The sequence below is a fragment of the Callithrix jacchus genome, chromosome 12, assembly GCF_049354715.1.
Source record: "Callithrix jacchus isolate 240 chromosome 12, calJac240_pri, whole genome shotgun sequence".
Lineage (NCBI taxonomy): Eukaryota > Metazoa > Chordata > Mammalia > Primates > Cebidae > Callithrix > Callithrix jacchus.
Genome location: NC_133513.1, coordinates 52989372 through 53012772, shown reverse-complemented (window position 1 = coordinate 53012772; position 23401 = coordinate 52989372). Strand labels below are relative to the sequence as shown.

Genomic DNA, 23401 nt, shown 5'->3' with positions numbered 1-23401 from the left:
CCCTGTGATTGGGCATTAACTCATTTTTCTATTTCCTAGCAGGGTTTCTATTTTCTAGCAGAGTTTACTGAAGGTTTTCAGGTTCAAGGTCTAAGGCCAGTTCTGATACAGACAATAGAATCAAGCCTATGGTTTTCCAATGATGGTTCCAATGACCGTGGCCCCTTATCATACCCCGATTTCATCAAAGAACGGGATGGTGTTGGAAATCACAGGACCACTAGGATACAGGGTGGCCCCACACGTGTTCCTCCCAGCCCAGTGCTGCCTGCACGGTAAGTAATAAAAATGGGCTAGAAAACCGGCTGGTGAGTGCATCATCGCTTTCTTCCTACTCCCTTCTTTTAATACCACAAGATCACCCTCAACAAAAACATACACACGGGCAAGCCACAGTGGCTCACACCTGTAATCCCAGCACTTTGGAAGGCCGAGGTGGGTGGATCATTTGAGGTTAGAAGTTCGAGACCTACCTGGTCAACATGGCAACCCCATCTCTACTAAAAATACAAAAATTAGCCAGGCGTGGTGATGTGTGCCTGTAATTCCAGCTACTGGGGAGGCTGAGTCAGGAGAATCACTTGAACCCAGCAGATGGAGGTTGCAGTGAGCTGAGATGGTGCCACTGTACTCCAGCCTGGGCAACAAGAGCAAAACTCCATCTCAAAAAACAAAAACAAAAAAACATACACAGAAATGGAGGCAGCACAGCCCATGACCTACCTTGGGGATACATTTGCAAAGGAGAATGAGACAGACCAACAAATGAGTTCTCCTTGTAGCATGTTATTCAAACCTCAAAATAAGATACAGCTCTCATTTCAAGGTGCATTTATTTTAGTGAGGTTGGGATTTGTAAGAGAAACAAAATGAATACGTTGGTGTGTGGGGACAGGAATTAAAATAAGCAGCGACTTGCTGCCTGCCGACATGAGTATCCTCACATCCGCTGCCTTATTTTTTATTCCATTCAGGTTTGTTTTCTCTTGCGGTGCTTTAAAATGATAGCTAAGTTAGAAAGAGAGGCCGGGGTAATCCTGGTTTCTGTTCATTAACCTTGTATGACGTATGTGCTGTTTTACTCACATTACCTCAGTGAATCCGTATGAAGTGGAGCTATAATTAGCCCCACTGTACAGGTGAGACGACTGAGCCTGAGACAGAGAAAATGCTCATGCTGAGTGACCCATCAGCAAGTGCTTGAGCCACGATGTGGACTGAGTCGGTGGAGCTCAGAGCTGAGCTTGAATCTACTCTGCTCTAATATCTAGAGATGTGTGTAAGCCCCAGTCTCTCCATCCCAGACGGAGCAGGTCGGATCTCCATGCTGCTGAGGGGTACTGGGACTCAGGAGACACCAGGCTAGCTCTGCATCCTTCTGCTCTTCCTATCATCTCTAGAAACTGGAGGTGGGCAAGGAGGAGGGGAAAAGAGGGGCCAGGAGAACACATAGTCTTAAGTAAGATTTCTTCCCTCTCTTCCTGCCTGGAGTGAAGTCCCTTATGAGTAAGCACCAATGGAAGGATACCAACACAAAGCAGCGAAGCCAGCCCCGTCAGTCCCTACCAGGCCTTCCAACTCCCAATCATCAAGGGTAAGGACAGAGACAGAAGAGCAGAGGAAGAGTGTGGACATGAAGTCAGACCACATCTTGGGGAATACGCCCCTCCCACCATTCCCAGGTGATGTGACCTTGGACAAGATAGTTAATCTCTCTGAGCCTCAATTTCCTCATCTGTAAATGGGAAAATGACAAGTCCTACTTCATAGGTTTGCTCTGAGGTTTGAGTGAGTCCATGTATGTATGTGAGGAGCTTCTCAGAGTGCCCATCGCATTGTAGAAGCTGAATACATATTAGTGTCCCTATAAGAACACTGCTACATGCTCTAGGATGACCTGTGCAGTAACTATATTCTGTACTATATAACATGCAATCATATGCTGACGACTGAAAACTAAACATGGTGTAGGGAGCGTTCCGGAAAAGGTAAGGGCAGAGGCCCTGCATTCCCTCTGTTTTTTTATCTCCCACAGAGCCAGCTGCTGCACAGTCCTATACCCTCAGCAGGGCCAGGAAAGTTTGTGCTGGAGGCCTGGGATAGACTTCAGTTTCCTGAATCATATCCCAAACGATAGCCAGAAAAGGCAGCAACACTTTCCGGGAGAAGGGCAGCCATGCCTGAAACACCCCTATTTAATGGGATTATTTCTTCTTCATAAATCATATCTCATGGGAATGTTCATTTTCTCTCTGGCAGCTCATCAGCTCATCTGTACAATAATTGTTTCACAATGTAACAACCCATATATTAAATCAGAAGAGAACCTCCTTGAAGTATTATCGTACTAAACTCTTCCATCACAGGGAGGTCAGTTTTAGATCTCACTCAAGGAGATTTTGTTATCAAAGAACCACAAGCATTTCATTAAAGGTGCTTTCTCCTACAAGAGGAGAGAGATTATTTTTTATTTTTCTTCTTAGCCCAAAAGGTTATTGTTCTACATGTTCAATTTCAACAGCACTTAACGTGGTTCCTGACCATACCGTATCATTTACTTCCTTATTAGAGTCAGTGTTTCCTGCTTTGCCCACACTGCAATCTAGAAGGGTAGGAGGATAGGACTCTATTTCTTCACTGTTGTTTCCCAATCATCAGGAATGGTGCCTGACATATAGTAGATGCTCACTAAACACAAATATACAAATGGAAGCACATTTAGAGCACCTTTCTTTTGGAAAGCAACCACAGTCCATACAAAGATGTATCTCATTAGAAATTCATTTCAACCTCTTTTATTTGCTGTTCAATTATTTTTCCCCCATTCTCTGTTTGTGCCAATGGATTTTTTTTATGAGATCAGAACGCATCTCCAAAAATCAAAATTAAATCATCCACAGGAAGGCCACAGATTTCAAAGCATACCAGAACTCCTGGCACTAAAATGCTTTAGGGAACATAGCACTCACAACAAGGAGGCTCCGCTCCAATAACTTTCCTGGGGCATGTTCTGCTCACTGCAGGGGAGGATGTCTCCACCACAGTCACAAGGGAGCCCTTCCACCACTCAGGCCCACGGGGGACCAAGAGAGAATGGACACTGGCAGAGAGTGCAGATTAATGAAGTGTGGGAACTGCAGGTAATTTCATTTAAACTCCCATTCCTCAGATGGGAAAACTGAAGATCCAGAAAAGCAAAGGGGTTGTTTGAGTGCACAGGGTAATTAAGCACTGCCAGGTGAAGAAGGCAGATCCTGCCTCTCCCCTTCTCCACTGATTTCCCTGGGTGTGCATGGATATATGTTTGAACTCGCAGCAACAGGGTGGTTTAAAAGGAGTCCCAGTTAACAGCTCATCCATAATTTTGACTCAGGGATGCTGCTGATAGAATTTGACTAGCTTCCCTGTCCACCCCAATGATCAAGATCCCGAATTTCCCATTAGTGACTCAAGAGCCTTAAAGACTTTCTGAGCTAAAAGATTTCTTAGAGATCATCTACCCAAATATTTATCTTATAGATGAAAAACAAGGGATGGAGTGCAGAGAACTGAGCTCCCAGGTCACAAAGCCAGTTAACAGTGAAGCTGCAGTGGCTGGGACTGCTGGCATCCAGGCGCATGTAAGTTACACTGAGGACACTTCTCAGATTTGCGTGTGGCTCTACCAGGCTCATCAGGATAAGGAGAAAATAAGGAGGAATCAGGATACAGTAAGCAAAAACCCAGTCTAAACAAGCATATCTCAGGTCCAGAATGAAAACTTTTCCTTAGAGCAAGAGAATATAATTCTAATGAGAAAAGTAGTATCAAAAGAAATATTTTTAGGATATGGACACATACACATATGTAGGCATGCAGATGTGTGTATGCGCATATAATATAGAGATTACCACACATACTATATTTGGAAGATGCTTATTTTTTTTAAATACTTGATAGTAGGCAAATAATAAATTTACAGTGCTAGCAATGGCATCAAAATGGATTACTAGGGGAAGCTTATCTTGACATAACATTTTTTAAAGTTATCCAACAATGTCTGCACAAAAGAAAATACACATATTCTGTGAACCAGCAATTCCTCTTCCAGGAACATGGAACTATTGATAGATACAGAATTATACAAATATATGGACCACCATGTTTAATAAACCATTGTTTCTAGCAGCAATAAAAGGAAAAGGAAAACATTCAGGTGGTCTATCATTAGGGATATATACTGAACAGACTGTGATACAAACAAATTATGGAATTTTATGCAACTGTTATAAAATGAGTTATCACAGAGCTGAAGGGATGTCCATCATGATGAGTTAGAAAGCCAAATTGCGGTGCAGTGTCATTATTTGATACAATTTCTTATACAACACCACCATCTCTAAAACACTGTTATGCATGCACATCCATGTTTGTTGTGGTGGAATGAGCATGAAAAGAAGATGTGAAGGCCTGGGAACCCTTGGTGTCTAAAGGAGTGATGGATGCAAGGGTAAAAAATGAATGGGTTCTTCATACATCTTTGTTTTCACTGATTACAACGCATGCATATGACTTTTTAAATAATTAACCTAAGCTAAAAATCCTGAAAATAAGGACAGAAGAAACCCACAGATAGACCTCCAGGTTCTGTTTTAGCCACCCTTCTTCCCTAGCAGACCCAATAATAGCAGGAATACTCTGAATTAAGAGAAAAAAAAATGAAATCAACACAGCAATGAGAAACTTGAAGTTGTCTCTCTAAGCGCTGGGCTGCCATGACTATCTGATCAAGTTACTTTCCCCACTAAAGTGTTCTAATCCTGGTCTGGGAAGTGCCCTGTACAGCACAGACCAGCAACACTCTCCCCTTAAGACAGAAAGGACCTCGGTCTCCTGTAAGGAGAGAGATGACTCAAGAAGCTTCATTACTCCCTGCCCTCCAAAGAACCTTGTACCTATAAATAGACCATGCAGAACCCACTTTTTGGAACAGACCGAAGCTAACTTTGGCAGTCAGGCCTCTGGGGTGCCTGAGCCAGCCACTTGGAATGTTGGCCTTACCCTCATGGGCTTCTTAATCCAGTCCTGACTCTAAGGTCCTGAATGAAAAGTGACAGAACCATGAACATAAAGGCCCTGGCTGTGACAGTGATGACCACTGGGCTTTGACAATGATAAAACTGTTATTACCTGAAGCATGAACTGTGCAAACTCTTCGGGGCTAGTGCTCCAAAGAGAGATACCACCATCAAACTTCTAAAACTCCAAGAGCATTGTTTGCATTAACATATACAACATTCTTTGTAGGGATACAGCCCTCTGGTCCACTGCAAATTCTGTCCTTCAGCCATGACTCAGGAACCAGGAAGGAGATGGAAAGAGAGGCTGACTTACCAAGCCAACTTCTGTTTAAGTACACAGACACAAACACGGGGGGCACTGTGAAGAAATCCACTACAGAATTCACTTCCAGCCAGAACCACAGCTTATCATTGGCTGCAATAAACTGGGGAAAAGAAGAAACAAGAAAGAGAGAAAAAAAAAAAAACATGAGAAGCATGGTGCCAGCATTCAATGTACACTCTTGTCAAAGAGTAAGTTGTGAGTTTTCATGGGGGTCTGGAGGGACAGGTTATACCCTTCCCATATCTATACAAAGCACATGCTTTTATGGTCAGATACACAAGCTTTCCAGTGCCCCAGATAGAGCCCTGTATAAACTAACTATATGCTATGTTAGTCTTAGAAAAAGATCAGGCAGTGTATTTTTCTGTGGTTTCCAACCACTTCATAGGGAAGATTGGGTGATTTTACTTTTATTAGACTCATACCTGTAAATATAACTGTAAATAAAGCACATATGTATGCATTTACACACACACACACACATGCATGCACAATCTATCTACTCTTTTCACCGCTTTCATTCATACTCACAACTACCCTCTCAGGGCTCAGCTAAGTGAACGCTGTTAAACATAATTTTAAGAGCTGAAGAGGCTTTTTTTCTTTTTAATTTTGTTTTGTCTTGTTTCGTTTTATTTTTTTGAGATGGAGTCTCGCTCTGTGGCCCAGGCTGGAGTGCAATGGCACAATCTCAACTCACTGCAACCTCTGCCTCCTGGGTTCAAGCAGTTCTCCTGCCTCAGCTTCCTGAGTAGTTGGGATTACAGGCACGCACCACCATGCCCAGCTAATTTTTGTATTTTTAGTAGAGATGGGATTTCAACATGTTGGTCAGGCTGGACTCGAACTCCTGACCTCAGGTGATCTACCCACCTCAGCCTCCCAAACTGTTGGGATTACAGGCATGAGCCACTGCACCCGGCCTATTTCTATTTAATTTTTAAGGGAACATGGCATTGTGTGAATACAGAGATGAGAAACAATCTACCAGTAGATACTTCACCATTTTTTTTCAATCCCAGTTTCTCCCCCTTGAAGCAAAACCAATGTGAATTCCAGAAAATGCTTAGCCAAGGAGAGGCTTTCTCTCCCAGACTGAAAATCAGAATGCAGGTGTGCTGTCTCTCCTGGAAACACTGGGTTTTATCTTGACTGTGAGAGCAGATGCTGATGGGGATAACCCCTGGGCCCCAGACTGAAACACCCCATGTGATACTGAACAATGTTGCACAAACTTACCCGCAAACCAAAGTAGAGAAGGAAGAACACGTTGAAAGCCATGTCGATCTGTAATGTGAAATCTTTGTAGAAATTCTGGCAGGATTCTATTGGGCTATTAGACAGGAAGAAGAAAAAGCAAGTGGTAAATGACATGCAGTATCATCCAGTTTCCCACGATGCTGAGAAGTGGCAGTGCTCAGGGTAGATGATGAAATGAATATTCATAAAAGAAAACATTCGGTCTTTCTGCCTCCTGAGATCATCAAGCAAGCATTGCCAAGGGGTCTTTCCATTCAACCATTCAAGAACTACTATTCTTTTATTTCTTGTTTTTGGAATTATTATACATCTATCATGTTTTATCATCATTCAGCAGTTGAACTAAGAATCTAAAGAGGATCATGCAGATACCTTGGAGGAAGGACAAGCAGGAGAGGCCTCCAAATTCCTTAATTTCATATTAACCCTTAAAGAACTGATTTCTTTCTTTGAGAGGATCCATACCAAAGCTAACACACAGTTCCTCATGCCCTCCAACACATCGGAAGTGGGGCCCGTTTTCAATTAAACACAGTGGTTGTATTTTGGACCTTACAAAAGTCGCTAGTTGACTAATAAATACAGGACCCAGGAGCATCTCAAAAAAGCTAAAGAGGAGAGGATCCTGGGTGATGTTCTGGTTAGATTAAGCATGGACTTTCTGTACAGGACTCGGATCTGGGAAAAGAAGCATTGTCCAACGGGTCAAATTCAGACCATCAAACCAAAATGTTGAAGCAGTACTCTAAGGGTTAATTTTTTTTTTTTTTTGCATGCATGGTAATTGACTTGGTGTATGTGTGTTGACCAGCCAATGCGAATCCCCAGCACACTCGACTTCAAGAGTCGCCAGTTCCAAAGGGTACTACTATACAAACTGGTACAAGAGTTCTGTGTGCTTTCCTGTGTCAAATTATCAGAGGATCAGTGTGGGAAGTCCCAAGGTTTGGGAAGCAGGAAAGCTTCATAAACATCTCAAAGCTGTGAATGGAAATCCATATCGCATACTGTGATCAGTAGGTAAATAGTAACACCCAAGCCAGGAACGTGAAGATGAGGTGAGGGAAAGGAGATAATAGCAAGAAAAGCAGAACACTTTCCCCAAAGAGAAGCGACATGGACCTCCTCCCTCCGGCAGAGAAATGCAAGGTGAAGGGATTTCCGTGTAGTACCACTTTGGAAACAACTGATGCAATACCAGTTAGTATAGTTGCACTTCTGCAAGGACAATGCTTGGCTGTTCAACAGGCAAGAATCTGCACAGTAGAGGAACTTAGGGCCCACTTGGAGGCAGGGTGAGTCAGTCTGTGGGAATCTCCGATCATGTTCCATGCACTGGATTTACCCATTCTTCACTACAAGTCAAACATGCCCTGTGTCATCTCCCAAATCCATGGAAAAGTCTCCAGACAAGCATTAAGAGTAACCTATATTTGCATTCACAAACTAGGCAAACTGAATAAAAAATAACACTGAAAAAGTTCTTTTAAAAAAAAAAAAACGACAATTGCCAGGTTTTCACTAAGGTAGGGAAGTGGGTAGAAAGCGTGGAATTTGGTTAGTCCAATGCTGAAAGGAGACACAAGCAAGGAAGCCAAACATCACAGCCTGTCACGGCCCTAGGCCTCCTCTCCTACACAAGTACTAATTTAGATGCAAAAGGGAAAATCCAGGCTACAGTGAATCGGTGACACTTCTGCAATTCTCAGACCAAACAAGACCCAAAGGTCCATGGGTATCAGAGTTTCCAGCCACTCTAGTTGCAGTGAAAAATGTACGTGAACTAGGTTGACCAGAAATCCTACAGATTCCAAGTTGAAGAGACAATGCATCTCCATGCTACGCAAGCCACAGGCAGGATACGTTACTAAAGAGTAAATGTGTGTGTGTGCGTGCGTGCGTGTGTGTGTGTGTAAGAGAATAAGCAGCAAGGATGGGGAGATCTGTAGGTAACTGCTGTCCTCAGGTGCTCATTTGTGGCAGTGGGGACTCACTTAGCTGTGACTTATAAATGTATATTCATCAAGATTGATGTATACGCAGTCAAGGGGAAAGGAAAAAACACTTGGTTCCCAAGACTGTCGTGGAAAACTTACTATTGCTTCACCAAGGCCAAAACCTTACTGTTGCCCTCACAGTCATTATGGGTGGAGTTATTGGTGGCATATCTGGGGCCATTGTGAGTTCCCTAGCTCCTACTAATCCTGTGGTTTCTGTGGTTAATTTGGTGGTAACCTAGAAATACATCTAATTGGAAAAGTATTTGTTAGGCTGTGGTAGAAAACGGAACAGTTGGGGCAGAGATGTGAGCTGAATGTGACAAAGGATATTAGGATTCAACATAAATGGAAACAGGTATTGAGAAGAATATAAGGAATTGACTGCAGCGACTTCTCCACTGTTTCTTGCCTTCCTGGTCCTTTCTGTTGTTCCTTCTCATATTGCTCATGTTCAATGGCAATAATGAGAGCGCTTGAAGCTAGAGGATGCAGTGTTGAAAAATGCACCTTAACAACACCCCTGGTTTACAGAAAACCATGTTGAAGCCATACAGGACCTTTTCTCTAGTCCTTACAAAAAATTTAGAATTGATTTCATTATTGTTTCATGATTATTCCTTGAGTACTAAACTTAGAGCTGAAATACTAAAGGAAGTAAATGTTGCTGGTGTGGGTGGCTTTTCCTCTGGCTGAAGCGTGCAGGTAATATGAGCACACCCCAGTAATGTGAGGGGACAGGGCATGGGCAGAGAAGCAGGAAACTCTGGGACAAAAGACCCAGGTAGGATGAGTGATCGGACACTCATTGTATTTTCTATCCCTTTTAGCTATTTCTTGCTTGCTACTAGAGCCCCAGGAGAAATGTTCTGCCTGATTTTTTTCAAGTGGCAGCAGAACTGTTTGTCAGATCCCCTCTGAGATAAGTCCTCTGAGGGCCTTTAGTTCACGGACTTGCACAATCAGACACCACAGAGCGGAGCTTCCAAAGCACCATTATGTCATTCCCCAAACGGAAACAACCCATGGAGAAGTTCATTGAACCTTTAAAAAGAGAATACATAATTCAACAACAAAAGAGTTGGCCATATCTACCAGGATTTATTTTCCTCCCAAAGAGACTTTATCTTAATGATTAATGCTCGTTGCGGGATGGAGAATGAAATACAAATACTTCTCCCTTCTTGTGTAAAGTAGGAGGAGTTTCCTTGTCTAGATACACAGAAATTTCAAAAGCTAGCAAAGAAATTGTGCAAAAAAAAAGGACACAGGAAAGTGACTCTAGATCACACACAAACTTAGATTTCTAGTCTGATGAGGCACATCCACTTCAGAAGGTTTTGCATGGGCATATGTTGCCAACAGAACAAAAGTGGAGTTTGATGAACTGAAATAACACTACTTCTGCCTCCGGTAGTAGAAAACTGACTTACCCTAAACTGCTATGGGTTAACTAACCACTTAATAGCTAGAGGATTCAAGATACTTGGTAAGTGACAGACTTTTCATTCCTAGGCTCCTATAGTCCATGAAACAAGTGTGATACTAAAACCATAGGCAAATTTAGCATTTTGACCAGGACTCCAAGACTGGGTACCTTCAAAAGAGCCTCAGTAAAGAGATGCTTCTTATGTGGTATGGGTTCAGTTGTAGGACAGAGGTTGAAATACAAAATCCTGTTTCCTCTTGGCCATCAAGTAAGTATATCCTCAGCATTTAGATGTCTCTATGGAGGAAAACGAGACTCACCCAAAGTGGGAAATGTTTCTCTTTCCTCATCTACTCAGTAACAGAATTTTCAAAAAGACCCTTGAGCAGGAAGATCCAACAGACCTTCCTGAAGACTGACTTCAGAACTTGTCTTTCCAGAGCACAAGGCAAGTGAGGGCTACCCAGGTTTTCTTTCAGAGGGCAGGAGCTCATAACGTAAAATCTCACTGTAGCAGTGGTTGCTCTGGGCAACTGCCTCATCTCCAAGAGGAAAGGATCGCCCCTCCCTGCAGCCTCTAAACTTCCCTGGGTTTTCTGCAGTCTGTTTTCCGACCTCCCTGGGTCTGGCTGCCGAACCCTCTGAAGCTATTTCTCCAGGGTAATGGTTTTCAAACTTTGGCATGTGGTTGGAGGACTTGTTAGAATCTTGCTGGGCTCCATCCCTAGTTTCTGATTTAGTAGGTTTGGGGTAGGAGCCCTAGATTTTGCATTTTTCACAATTTCCCAGCTCAGGCAGATGCTGCTCATCTGATAATGCCACTTTGAGACCCGCCACTCCCAAAAACCTTTCTTGCAACTACACACTAATTATAGGTATTGCTGCAGGAGAAGATTCCCATTCAGACCTGAACAGAGATGATTCAGTATTTGAGCCTGACCCCAGATAACTAGCTGCATACCATTTAACTAATTGCTGGGATCGAGAGGTTGAACAGACATTTTCTGTTTCAGATGTGAACAACAGGGTAAAAAAATTAAAAAGATACAGGAAAGTAATTGCAATGCCACTGTGCAAGCTTCACCAGTGGACATTCCAATTAACAATCAGAGGGTACCTGCTGAGCACATTTTAGATTAAGATTAAAAGGAAAAATGATGAAGTACAGACGGGGAGGGGTTACAGAGACCATCATTAAGAAGGGATAAAGAAATGGCAAGTAGCTTAAGAATAACAACAACAATAACACACACCCAAGATGATTTAACAGGGAAGGGACTGGCTGAGGGACAAAACAGCATTTTGAAATAATTTCCAACATTAAAATTCTCCTCACTCTTGTGGCTAGTCCCTTTTAAAATTGAATGGGGCCCTCTCAATTCCCACCAGGATTATGGACAGGCAGAGTTCAGGCCCACAGTACCACAGACATGAGTCAATGCAATAAGCCCGATTCTAGACTCTTCTAGTCTCACCTCTATAATTTTGCCAGATTAATTTAATTAAAAGATGTTATTCATCCACCATCATGGTCCCCTCCTGTCTCAGACATTAGCTCTAAGCCTGGCTAAGAAGAACTTCCAAAACCTAAACTCATCCTACATCTTCTACTTTATTTGCTGCTGTTTAGCCCAAACCCTTGCCTTCATTATTTCATGAATGTGACCCATGTATTCCCAAATTTTAAACCTATGCTTTCTCTGTGGCCTCTTCAAATGCTCTTTACTCTTTGTGTTCAAACCTTGGGCAGTCTTTGAGGCCAGCCTCAAGGCTTGATTCAGCAAACTACTTGTGCCCTCATTGACCTCTCCCATCTCTGAATTCCCATGCTACTGGGACCAAGGAATTCTAAACTCTCTCATGTTCATATCCAATTATTCAATTCAATGTAATAAAACCTTATAATCATATAAAATTTACATTTGCTATTGCATTTGGTCCTCACAAAATGGCAAAATAAAGGTGCTGTAACTCCCATTTAACAGACAGAAGCAGAGGCTCAGACATCTATTCAAGACCATGCAGCTATGCATTAGGATAGACACCCACTAGCTTTATGCCATACCACTTCCTCTCCAGATGGAGTACGACCTTCTTGGAGAGGAAGAGGAAGCATAAGACACAGAGTCTGCTATCTACACAACCTTACCTGGAGCTCATGCAAAAATGATGGGGGTTGACTGATTTACGAAGGAGGTCAAACTGCCCTAGAAAAAAATTCATGTGTCTGTTGGGTGGTCTAGGAAAATGCAGAAGAAGTAGATGTATTCAATCTGTACTTAACCCCATCCCTGCTCTGTTTAGACTGTCATGTGGGATGCTAATAACCCCCAGAAGTCCACTTTGAGACCCTGTGTGGGGTAGTGGCATCATGAAGACTGATCCCACTGGCTGTGGGGAAGTTCTTCTGCTTATAGAAAAATAACTCCTAGCTATCCGTCTGATTAAAATGAATGACCCTCCAAGTGGCCCAATTTTCTCTCACCCTCTCCTATTCGAGGAGAATGAGGATGAAGATAATAAAAGCTAGTAATACTTAGATACTCTGAACACCTTTAATTATTAACTAGATGATTAATAAGCTTTGCATCCCATTAGATCCAATCAAAATAAATAAAAAAGGTGGCATCATATAGAGATGGATTTGATGGAACCTATCTATAACCAAGACGGGGTAGGTCTAAGTGATCTGGAGTTTTCCTGGCTATGTCTAGATATACTGGATAAACTAAGTGCCTCTGTTTTCCTGCCTACAGAACTGGAATAAAAACATCTAGCCAGCCAGAATATTATGAGACACACTAATTTTAAAAGAGAGGCAAGTCTTTATAATGTACTTCAAACTAGAAACTGGTATTATTATTCATATAATGTACGATCTCAGAAAAATATTTTGTGAGCTAATAACAATAATGGATTTAGTGTGGATGACATAATGCTAATTCGTCATTTGAGAAAGCAATAATATTTATATAGAACATTTTCTCCTGAACTGGACAGCACCCCAGGAATGTCATGATCCTGACTGGATCCAAGCTGAAAGCCTTGTATTCTTTTTGTTTTTCTGCATGCTACCATTTTAATTATCTTGTCAGAGCTGTGTATCTAAGAGTTTATCTTTCTAATATTGATTCTTCTCATGTTTACACTGGATGGGGCATGTATTCAACAAGTTGTGTAGTTTTTAGTTTTACCAAACAGAATAAAGTCTCAACTTTACCCCAGAACATCATGGAGTAGTTATCTTCTAAGACATGCTTATCTTTGATGGGTCAGTTTGTGGTCAATAATTAATCGATAGTAATAACAACAACATCAAAACGGGACCTGCTTTTTTATCTCAAAATATTTTTCTTAGACTTTGAAATGGTTCTAATTTAAATAGAAAACAGTTTTTGTTACTCTACAGTATTGATTGATTGATCTCATGCCAGCTGGTTATTAAATTGGCTTTATTGGGAAGTCATCGGTTACAGGTTTTTATCAACAGGACTATGAATCCTTTGACGGCAGCAGTCTTCTAATTATAGCTCTGCTCAGCTGACGAGATGTGATCCAATAGCCACAAACATATGCATTCCACGTCGAAATGAACTGGAGCATACCAGAAAGTAGTATAAAAACCCTCGCAACTCTTTAGAATCCTTATATGCTCTGTATTCTTGAGCTTTGTAATATGGAAAATCCTGAAACAATGATAGCAGTTGACTTCAGAGCAGTTGTAAGGCTCAGGATGTCTACCTGAATAATTATTCCTAAGAATAAAACATTATTCTAGGGGACAAAGAAAATGACATAGATTGCTCATGGAGAGAATGGAATAGGTCAATTCCTTACAAATTTCTCAATAAAACACATACAGATCATTTGTCTTCATGAAGCTCAGGTTGTAAGAATCCTGTTGTTTTCTTATGAAACTCTTTTAAATTTTACCTAGTAAGATTTCAATATCATATCTGAACTAAGAATCCCCTTTCTCATCTTCATTACATATTTTTATCCACAATGGACACAGATAGGTATATGAAGAGCAGAATATGGGCATTACAAGTTGACCTCAAAAGTAGTTGGCAGCTAGGTAATTTTAGAATTCAATGGAAGAGTTAAAGTTCCAGCTCTATCATTTACTGGCTATAGAATTTTAAGCAAATAATTTGACTTCTTCAAACCTTTGTTTTCTATTCTGTAAACTGGGGATAAGGTTACAAATTTCCAGGTTGTTCAAAGAGTGAATCAGATGACTCAGCACTTAAAAAGTGATAGTAATTTTTTAAACTAAGAGAATAACAATAGTGACAGGAGTAACTGTTTGCAGAAAATGACCCCCAAAAGGCAATCATCCAACTGAACAAAAACTGATAAGATAAATTATTTCTATTCTTTTCATCTATTTTTTCATTTGTATCTGCTTTATTGCCTCTTTATCTGGTGCTGCATTGTAATCCAAATGCCCAGCAGGCTGTGCATTCAGCTATTGTGAGATTTCACAAACACCTAGTATAATTCTATAGAGTATTAAAGAAGAAATAGTGAAAATTATATTTCCATGAAGGTAGCCACATAGCCTCATAAATACTAAATAATTAACCAAGATTTCTTGGCAGAGAAAGCCTTGAGTCACTTTAACGAGTGGCCACAGGAGTTTGTCTATTCTCCTTTTCCTGGTCTTTTGCAGAGATGAGAGCTTTCCTTGTCTGGTTGGCTTAGCGCGGATCTACACATAAGAGGCAGAGATCTGAACCAGTCATATGTCTTATAAATGTCTCTTGTAAGTTTTCTTCTGTAAGAGCATGTACTTTTTCACTATACTCTTGTAATGATATTCAAGACAACCTACCAACTAATGCTTATTTTCTCCAGCTTATCTGCAGACTACAATTATTTCAATCACAGTTGTTCCAGAGTAGAATTAGTGTTCATATTTGCCAGCAACTTTTATGTAATAAATCAGAGTTAAGCTACTACGTAAAACAGAGTCTTGCCAAACAAGCATTGCTTGATTTTAGTTTTCACTAAACTGAGGAATCATGACTGACCAATTCTATTTACTCACTCCTCTACCTCCACTGATTCTAGCCAATCGTTTTTCAGGAAACTCTTATCTATCTAGAAGAGGAGTGAAATGGAGTAGATGATTCAAATAGCACTAAATGCATATGCACTAATGCACATAAACCAGAAGACAGAGTGAAAGTTCTTTGATGGCTAGGTCAATGAGTCATGTATAGGTATAGACTGGTCCATGTGGGTGGGCACCCACACAACATGTACACACACAAACATCCTCAGCCTCCCAGCACAAATATGGGCTCTCCACCCAACCCCAACCCCACCCTGGGACCATCCAGAAAACAGGACAGCATAGATAAGTGATTAGAAATGGGGGACAGGAAGAAGAAGAGAAGTCCCAGATCTGAATGGAGAGCTGAGAAACTAGGCACAAAGCCTGGCATGGGGAATGGAACCTCTGACCCCTGGATCCATACTCCTCTCACACCTACAGGGATTTAGACCTAGGGAAGCAAAAATAGACTGTTCATGTGATCACTACCTTCTGCTTTTTACGACTTTTTTCCTGGATGTTAAATATTGCCACCTATGTACTAGGAGGCTGATAAATGATCATCTATAACCAGGGATAGCCAACAACCCCTAGCCATTGGGAAACAATGGCTTGGTGCCCACATTTCTGAAGAAGAGAGCATCCTAGAGAAAGTAGCTCTGGGTACAGTTTCAAGGCACTTCATATCAAGGCTTCCCAAATAAGAAGCCCTCATAATTGTATAGGGGATGGCAGAGGCTCCTAAGAGAATGAAAGAGCTCTCTATTTGCCAAAGGCTGGCCAATCAGGTCATGGTTGGGCAGATAGGTTGGTACTCCCATAGCATAACAGACTTTTAAATCACTGTGGGACTCCTTTGGGCTATTACTAGATGCAGACTTCAAAATTCTCTCTGAGCCTTCTTTAGATGTTTGCCTAGGACTCTCTGGGCCTTCCCTGGTCATCTCACCAGTTCTCAACTTAGCTTATGCCTTATATACCCTTCTCTTGCCCTCCTTCCTGACTTTGACATAGTCCTGACATACTGGATGGCATGACCTGGCAATGCCACCTTGCTATGGGTCTACCTGTAAGCATTTGGAGTAGAGAAACCACAACTATTGAATCCATAGCTAGAACCAGCTGTCCTGGGTTCCGGACTGGCAATTTAATCAAATGGGGATAATGAGGTGCCTGAGATATATCTATTTCTTATTCTGAACCTTAGCATTTCAGCCAGTAGACTAAGAAGTCTATTACAGTTCCAAGTCTTGTACCTCTTGGCCACATCTGCACTCAAGCAGAATGGCACACAAGCCCCTCAGCAGGGCACTCAAGGTCTACACTAACAAAGAGTACCAATGCTGAAGACCTGCTGATACTGAATGGAGGAAGCCTGAGAACATCTGGGAAAAAAATAATTATGTAAAAAACAGTTGCTCCATTTATCTGCTGCTTCACTTTGACGAACAGAAAACAATGTCACATAACATATATAGTCACCAGAAGGACACCAGCTTGTTTAAAGTTACACATGAATTTATACGTGATGCTGAAGGATAATTATAATAGCTTAGTTTCTAACATCTTGAAGTTTTGTTGCTGTTGTTACTGTTGAGGATTTTTTTTAAGAAGACACAGAGAAAGATTTGGTACAAGTCTTTCTGACATCTGGCATAGAAAACAATTATACCTTTATTGCACAAGGAAATAAAATAGCTGTGTCTCAGCTCTGTCTTTGGCTGACAGCTAAGGCCTGGAAGTTTTGTAAGTTTTCCTATTTAGGAGTTCTGTTGAGAGCCTAGCAGCCTCAGAGCCAAAACGAAGCATCTGAGATGCTGCTGATTAGAAGTCATGGGTCTGCTGAGTACAAGGCTGGAGTCACTCCTTAGGAATGTCATAAGCGACCTGGGCAGTAGAAACCAACACCACCACGGAAAATCAGACTCGATGAGTTACCTTTAAAACAAACTGTCATCATTAATGGGGAAAATGGCAATGACTTATTAACCCCTATGATTATATAATCATATCTTCAAGTATGCACACTTTTCACTTCCTTCTTAACAAGTTCATGAAAGTAACGTCTCATCTCCTGGAACATTTCTTTTCCTTCCCTCTTTCTTCTAACATTGAAAATCATTTATTTATCAAAATCAGGTTTCTCCTGCTCATGTTTCAGAAATAATAAATAGCTGGCTGAGTGTGGTGGCTCATGCCTGTAATCCCAGCACTTTGGGAGGCCGAGCAGGTGGATCACTTGAGGTCAGGAGTTCGAGACCAGCCTGGCCAACGTGGTGAAACCCCATCTCTACTGAAAATACCAAAATTAGCTGGGAGTGGTGGCGAACACCTGTAGTCCCAGATACTCAGGAGGCTGAGGCAGGAAACTCATTTGAACCCAGTAGGTGGAGGTTGCAGTGAGCCAAGATTGCACTACTACACTCCGGCCTTGGCAACAGAGTGAGACTCTGTGTCAAACAAAGAAAAGAAATAATAAATAGCTATTTCCACCATGTCAATGACATCCACTAGACTTCTGGATCTGGAAAGAAATATGATGAATTACATGCTCAGTGGAGTGAAGTATCTTTCTCCTCACTTCCTCCAACAGGTCCTTCTTCTAATTTTATTGTCATATCTTTGAACTTCTCTAGAGATGTTTTTCCTATGATTATAAAAACAGCTCTGTGAGAGACCTAGGATGCCCCCAGGAAACTGATTTCTTAGGATTTTCTCTTCTATCTCCGTGAATGGATCTCTGTATCCCCACTTTCTTTTGGGCTTCAGAAATCCTTTCATTTTATGAGAAATCACTTGTGTTTTTCTGGGAAAGAGGAATGGTTCTCTGTACTGAAGAATCTCACAAAAGAGAATCAGATGTTTCCTTTGCCAAGCCCCCAGATGAAAACGTTCCTAAAGTGAGACTATTTCAACATGCTGGGCAGAATCGCCTGCCTGCACAGGTCTGTACTTTAATTCCATTTAAGCTCTTTTCAGAAGGGGAAATGGTCCCATTCAAAGGATCTTTTTACTCGTTACCAAAAGAACATGTTAGGAAATTCTAAGCAAAGTCCATTTCAATAGAATACACAGGATATGTTTAATAGAATAGGGGAAAAGGGGAATGTGGGAAGAGCTTCAATCTGCTAAGCCCCCAGATAGTAGAAAATCAGAATTCATGAAGGAGGCATAAAAATGAGACAAGAAGCATTCAGCTTTGTTTCATTCCAACTGCTTAGTGCCTAGTCTTGGGCTAAGGGATACTGACAGGCTAGTATCATCAAGAATTCTCTAGGAACTGTTACTCCTACCCTAGGATTATCACAGCCTGGAATGCCTCAGCTTTCATTTTTCTCAGTTTACAACCAAGGCATGTCTAAAATGTAAAGCATGTATTTGAAATGACAAACGAAAAAATCCAGTGAGAAAACAGATCCTGACAATTGTGTTTTATAAAAGCCATTCTGAGAATACAACAAAGAAGTATACAAGTTTTAAAATAATAAGGAAAAGAAAGCTCTTTTAAAGTAAGTCATTAGACAGCCCTAAGGCAAAAAATACATTCCAAGGAGAGAAAATGATCACAATTTACTAATCAGTGATGTTGAATGCAGTGCCAACATGCTTTAACAAATGCGATATTTCTTTATAGTAGTACCATTTTACATCTTTTAAAGTTGAATTAATGGCTTTCTTAAACACAATATACTATGAGAAAGATCAATAATTGTATTTCCTGAGGTATTTAGCCCAAGAGGTGTTTTTAAAACGTGTATCTATTTATTTAGATATTTATTAGATCTAAGCAAAATCAGACCAGGTAACATTCAGAAAGACATGAAAAGGTATCATAATCCTAGTCACCTGGTGCACACCTGTGTGGAGTCGGGAACGCATAGGACTGACGGTCAGGTAGGTTGTAACTCAGAAAACTGGCCCTAGCTTCTAATTGTTTGTCATTAGCCTTTGCTCAGCATAAACCTAAAAATGGGAGATTTATTTCTCTCTTTCTCAATGTCCTAGTCTTGAATTTCAAGGGACAGAGTGGTCTTTGTGATATCACAGCAAACTGAGGGCCCACAGGGATGCTCCAGGAGAAGTCTCAGGCCCAGTGTTTCAGTGTATTGGAATGCTCTCCGCTTTCATTCAAGCATGCGTTCAGTGCTCACCACATTCAGGGCCATCAGGGAAAGCACGTCAACATGCAAGGGCAGTGCAGGAAAAGAATCTGGTTAACTTGGAGGTGACAACTGAAAGGGTGAGGTTGCATCATGCAATGAAAACCACAGCTTGGCCTTAGCTGCCATGCAGAAAGGACCTACATCAAAGAGTCTGCAGTGCGGCTCCTGGGTAAGAGTTGATATGAGAGAGGTGGGTTACTTCAGCAATGAGAGACACGGGCAGAAAAATGTTCAAACCACTCTAAACAGAACACTGTACAGAGTGCTGGCATTACACGCAAGAAGAGGCAGCTTTGGGGACAAGGAGGGGCAAGACAGAGGGAAGGTGAGGACAGAACTGGCCATTACTCAATGAAATGGCTTCCCTGGCCATCCTTTTATATGCATGTATTTTTAGAATGTATTTCACTTCAACAGATAACCTCATGAGAGTTTTTTAACATCAACCGTAATTATTAAGATGTTTTGAAAATTCAGGAGAAGCAAGGCATCGGTTACATAAAGATACACACCATGGTTTCTCGTAGTTACAGTTCATTATAGAGCAGAGCTGAAGCTGGTCAGATAAGTAAGAGACAGTTAAGTGGCAACATCCTTAACACTTTGGTTACAGAGCTCATGATGACTTTCAAGGTGTAACATAGTGTTGAAGGAACCCAACAGTCATGAAAGCTTGGGTGGTGCAAGGGTAGGGACTCTATGCATCTACACCCCTGAAAGCCATTCATAACCCTGAAGTTAACCACACTCTGAAGTGGAGCCATCTTTTCTTCATCTCAGCATGCATGACAAGTGAACAGTGAGCTCACCCCATACATACTGACCATTTAGCAGAACCCTAGTTACAGGTAAGATTCCCAGAGGTATTCTTATCAAAATCAATTCATCAGAAAAATGCATATATATGTGATATATATATATTTCTTAACATTTCTAATAAAGGAGTAAAAATATTGCTTTAAATTCAGTAGGGATTCATCAAGCTTCACTCTAATGTCCAGACTACACTGGATATCTGAAAGCTACTTTCCTGTAAACTCCCTGCTTCGTATAAGGTCTGTTACCATTTTTCTTGCCTCTTCTGCCTTTTGAACCCTCTGGTACATTAAAAACAACGCAAAAAATGGTACGATCTAGTCCTAAGTCACAACTCCTGCCTCCTCGTTCTGACAGGGGAAGGGCAAGTCTCATGCTTATAATTTACTCCTTCTAAAATGTTCTCCAGGAGCTCAGCCTTCTGATTCCCTGTGTGAATGATGGAAGCCTTGATAGGGAACTTAGGAACAGTGTGAATGAGCAGTTTACTACCTCCACCTTCTACGCTCGGTGAGAGCAGAACACCCAGTGAAACCTGAGCACCACGCAGAACACACGGATGAATGCAGGTAGAAGCGAAACACAGGATTCCTCCTGACACTATCTTCCTCATTCCTCGAGGTGCAGCTGTTTCCTCTTGATCACAATTTTTTCTCTCTTCTAGATTAAAAACTCAAAGGCTAAGTTGAATGACATCTTTTCAAAAGGATTATCTTTTTGAACAAAAACATAATAGTCTGTACATTCATTCAACAAATGTCTCTGAGATTTTTTTCTTTGGTGACAGGCACTATGCTGGTTTTGGAGACATATAATTCAATAAAACGTAAGTTTTGCTCAAGTAGTTTTCCATTTAGCAGAGAAGTCTATCCAGATTCTAATTTCTGGCAGCAGGTATGCAAGAGCAGCTTGTTTAAAAATTCTACTGACTACCTTGTATGACCTTGGACAAGATACTTAATCATGCTGTGCCTCAGTGTCCTCATTTATAAAATGCAAATAATACCTCCCTCCTGAGGTTGTTGAGAGAAATAAATGAGTTAGTAAACGTGAACTACTTTGTTAGTGGCCAGCATATGGTAGGTGCTATGTCAGTGGTAGCTATAATGATCACTGGTACTCAAATACAAGTAAGAAGCAAAGGGCTCTGGAAGCAGAAGATCGCCTCTGCCTAACTTTTGTGGTAGTCCTTGAGTGAGGAGTGGAAACTTATCAGGGTGAGAAGACAGGGAAAGGGATCGAAGCAGAGGCCTAAGCTTGGGCAGAGAGACAGAAGCACGGAGAACACAGTGCATTCTGGGAGTGGAAGGACACCTCATATAGAGCCTAAGTAGATTGTATGATTGGCAAGAAATGAGGCCCAGGCAGGAGACCGTGAAGCATCTGTGTGCCCTGGAAGTATGTCTTGTCTTTATCCTACAGGAAACAGGGAGCTGATAGAAGTTTATTTATCTTTTATTTTTATTTATTTATTTTGTGAGACAGAGTCTCGCTCTGTCACCCAGGCTGGAGTGCAGTGGTGCAACCTTGGCTCTCTGCAACCTCTGCCTCTCAGGTTGAAGCAATTCTCCTTTCTCAGCCTCCCACGTAGCTGAGATTATAGGCACATTCCATCATGCCCAGGTAATTTTTGTATTTTTGGTAGAGATGGGGGTTTCACCACGTTGGCAAGGCTGGTCTTAAACTCCTGACCTCAGGTGATCTGCCTGCCTTGGCCTCTCAAAATGCTGGGATTACAGGTGTGAGCCACCACGCCCAGCCAAATAGATCTAGTATGCACCTAAAGTAAAATAAATAAATTTTTAAAAAATTTAAATGCTGGAGAGTGGTACCATTATCTTATTTTGTAGTTAATTCTGGGGACAATACAGAGAAGGAATTGGAAGCGGAAGGATGTAAAGCCAGAGGTCAATTAAACTAAATCCCCAAGGAAAAAAGTACCTATGCACATACTAAGTTGATCATCGTTGTTGCCATATAATTACAGTATCTTAATCTCCTGTTAAATGCCCCTTCTTCAGGGCCTGCTACTGTTAGGGTTCTTTAGGGAGAGGGGATTAGACCCACAGTATCACTGAAGCAATTTCCTAAACCACATGGTTCTCCCTCCTACCACGGCCCCCATGTCTATTGCAGGAATATGTGTCACAAAGAAATGACAGCACATATCTCTTTATCTTTTGAAAAAAACCCATCCTAGTAAGATGCTGTTCTTTCTGCTATTTGGAGCAGTCTCTAAATTATAGTTAGACTCTACATAAAATGAACATATTTCAGTATCTCAAATAGGGGTACCTGGACATATTAGACACATGCCACCAATTACAAATTATAGATAACAAATTATAGACAAATTATATACATGTGAGCACACCTAGGCACATAGAAAAATTATGGTGAACATTTCTACTGCATCCACTATCAATTACCTAAAGAACTTGGTTATTCATACCATCAAGCCCTCATACTTAACTGCCTTTTAAGTGTCCGTCCAACCCTGTGTACAGTTAGGATTTCATGAGCATGTTGGACTAGTATTCTCTAACAGAATCCTGACCTTCAGATTTAGATGTCCTTAGTTTCCAGAGGGTTGCCTGAAAATATGAATTCCAGAGGGTGAGGCTTTCTTTGGCAGGAGTTGACAAGAGGAAAGATGCCATTTCAGATAATGTGCTTTCTCTTTAAAAAGTGATCAAGTGTGTTTCATGCTCACTTAGCTCAATTTTAACTGTGGTGGGAGCTCTGTACACTATGCTGGTAAATCAGAAACAGGAGAGTTCTGTCTGTACACTGCTGTGACCATGTGGTCATACTTGTTTGGTGGATTTCCACTTGTTCCAAGCCCATTCTAGTTTGGAGTTTCCATGAAGTCAGGCCAAGCGTACAGTGCTAACATGGGGAAAACAAACCCGCTACACATGGACTTAGGGAGAAGAAGACAATACACCGAGCTCAGAAAAGGAGCACAGACTGAGATTCCCTAAGGTGACAGCCACCTTGCTGCTTAGCAGACACTCAAGGAGATGCTCCAGGCGGCGATTGCTCAGAAGGCAGGCATGCTGGAGAAGGGCCTCATTTCAAAGAAGAGTAGAACAGCTCTAAGTGCTGGGATTACAGGCATGAGGCACCGTACCCAGCCTAAAATCAGTATTATTTTAAAGTTCATGCATGTGACCTTATAAAAATGTTGGTGTTTATGTTTAAGTTGTTTCTTTTTCTTTTTAAAATTCCATTTCTCACAAGAGATTTTCATTGTGCTGATGGAAGAGTTCTGTACACTGAGTGGAGA

At 41.4% G+C, this 23401-nt stretch overlaps 1 protein-coding gene across 49 annotated transcripts in view; it reads right to left on the bottom strand.

Annotated features, from left to right (window-relative positions):
• KCNMA1 (potassium calcium-activated channel subfamily M alpha 1) overlaps positions 1 to 23401 on the bottom strand; it is a 767226-nt gene that overhangs the window by 303619 nt on the left and 440206 nt on the right. For 30 of the 49 annotated variants that reach the window (XM_035266161.3, XM_054242917.2, XM_054242918.2 and 27 more), the window contains exons 4-6: positions 19438 to 19461; positions 6625 to 6718; positions 5374 to 5485 (exon numbers count right to left, since the gene is read on the bottom strand). In XM_035266161.3, coding sequence (XP_035122052.1) covers positions 5374 to 5485; positions 6625 to 6718; positions 19438 to 19461 — 230 coding nt within the window. Of the gene's footprint in view, positions 1 to 5373; positions 5486 to 6624; positions 6719 to 19437; positions 19462 to 23401 lie in introns of those variants that run through there. The other 19 variants (XM_054242915.2, XM_054242933.2, XM_035266183.3 and 16 more) reach the window with 2 other exon arrangements.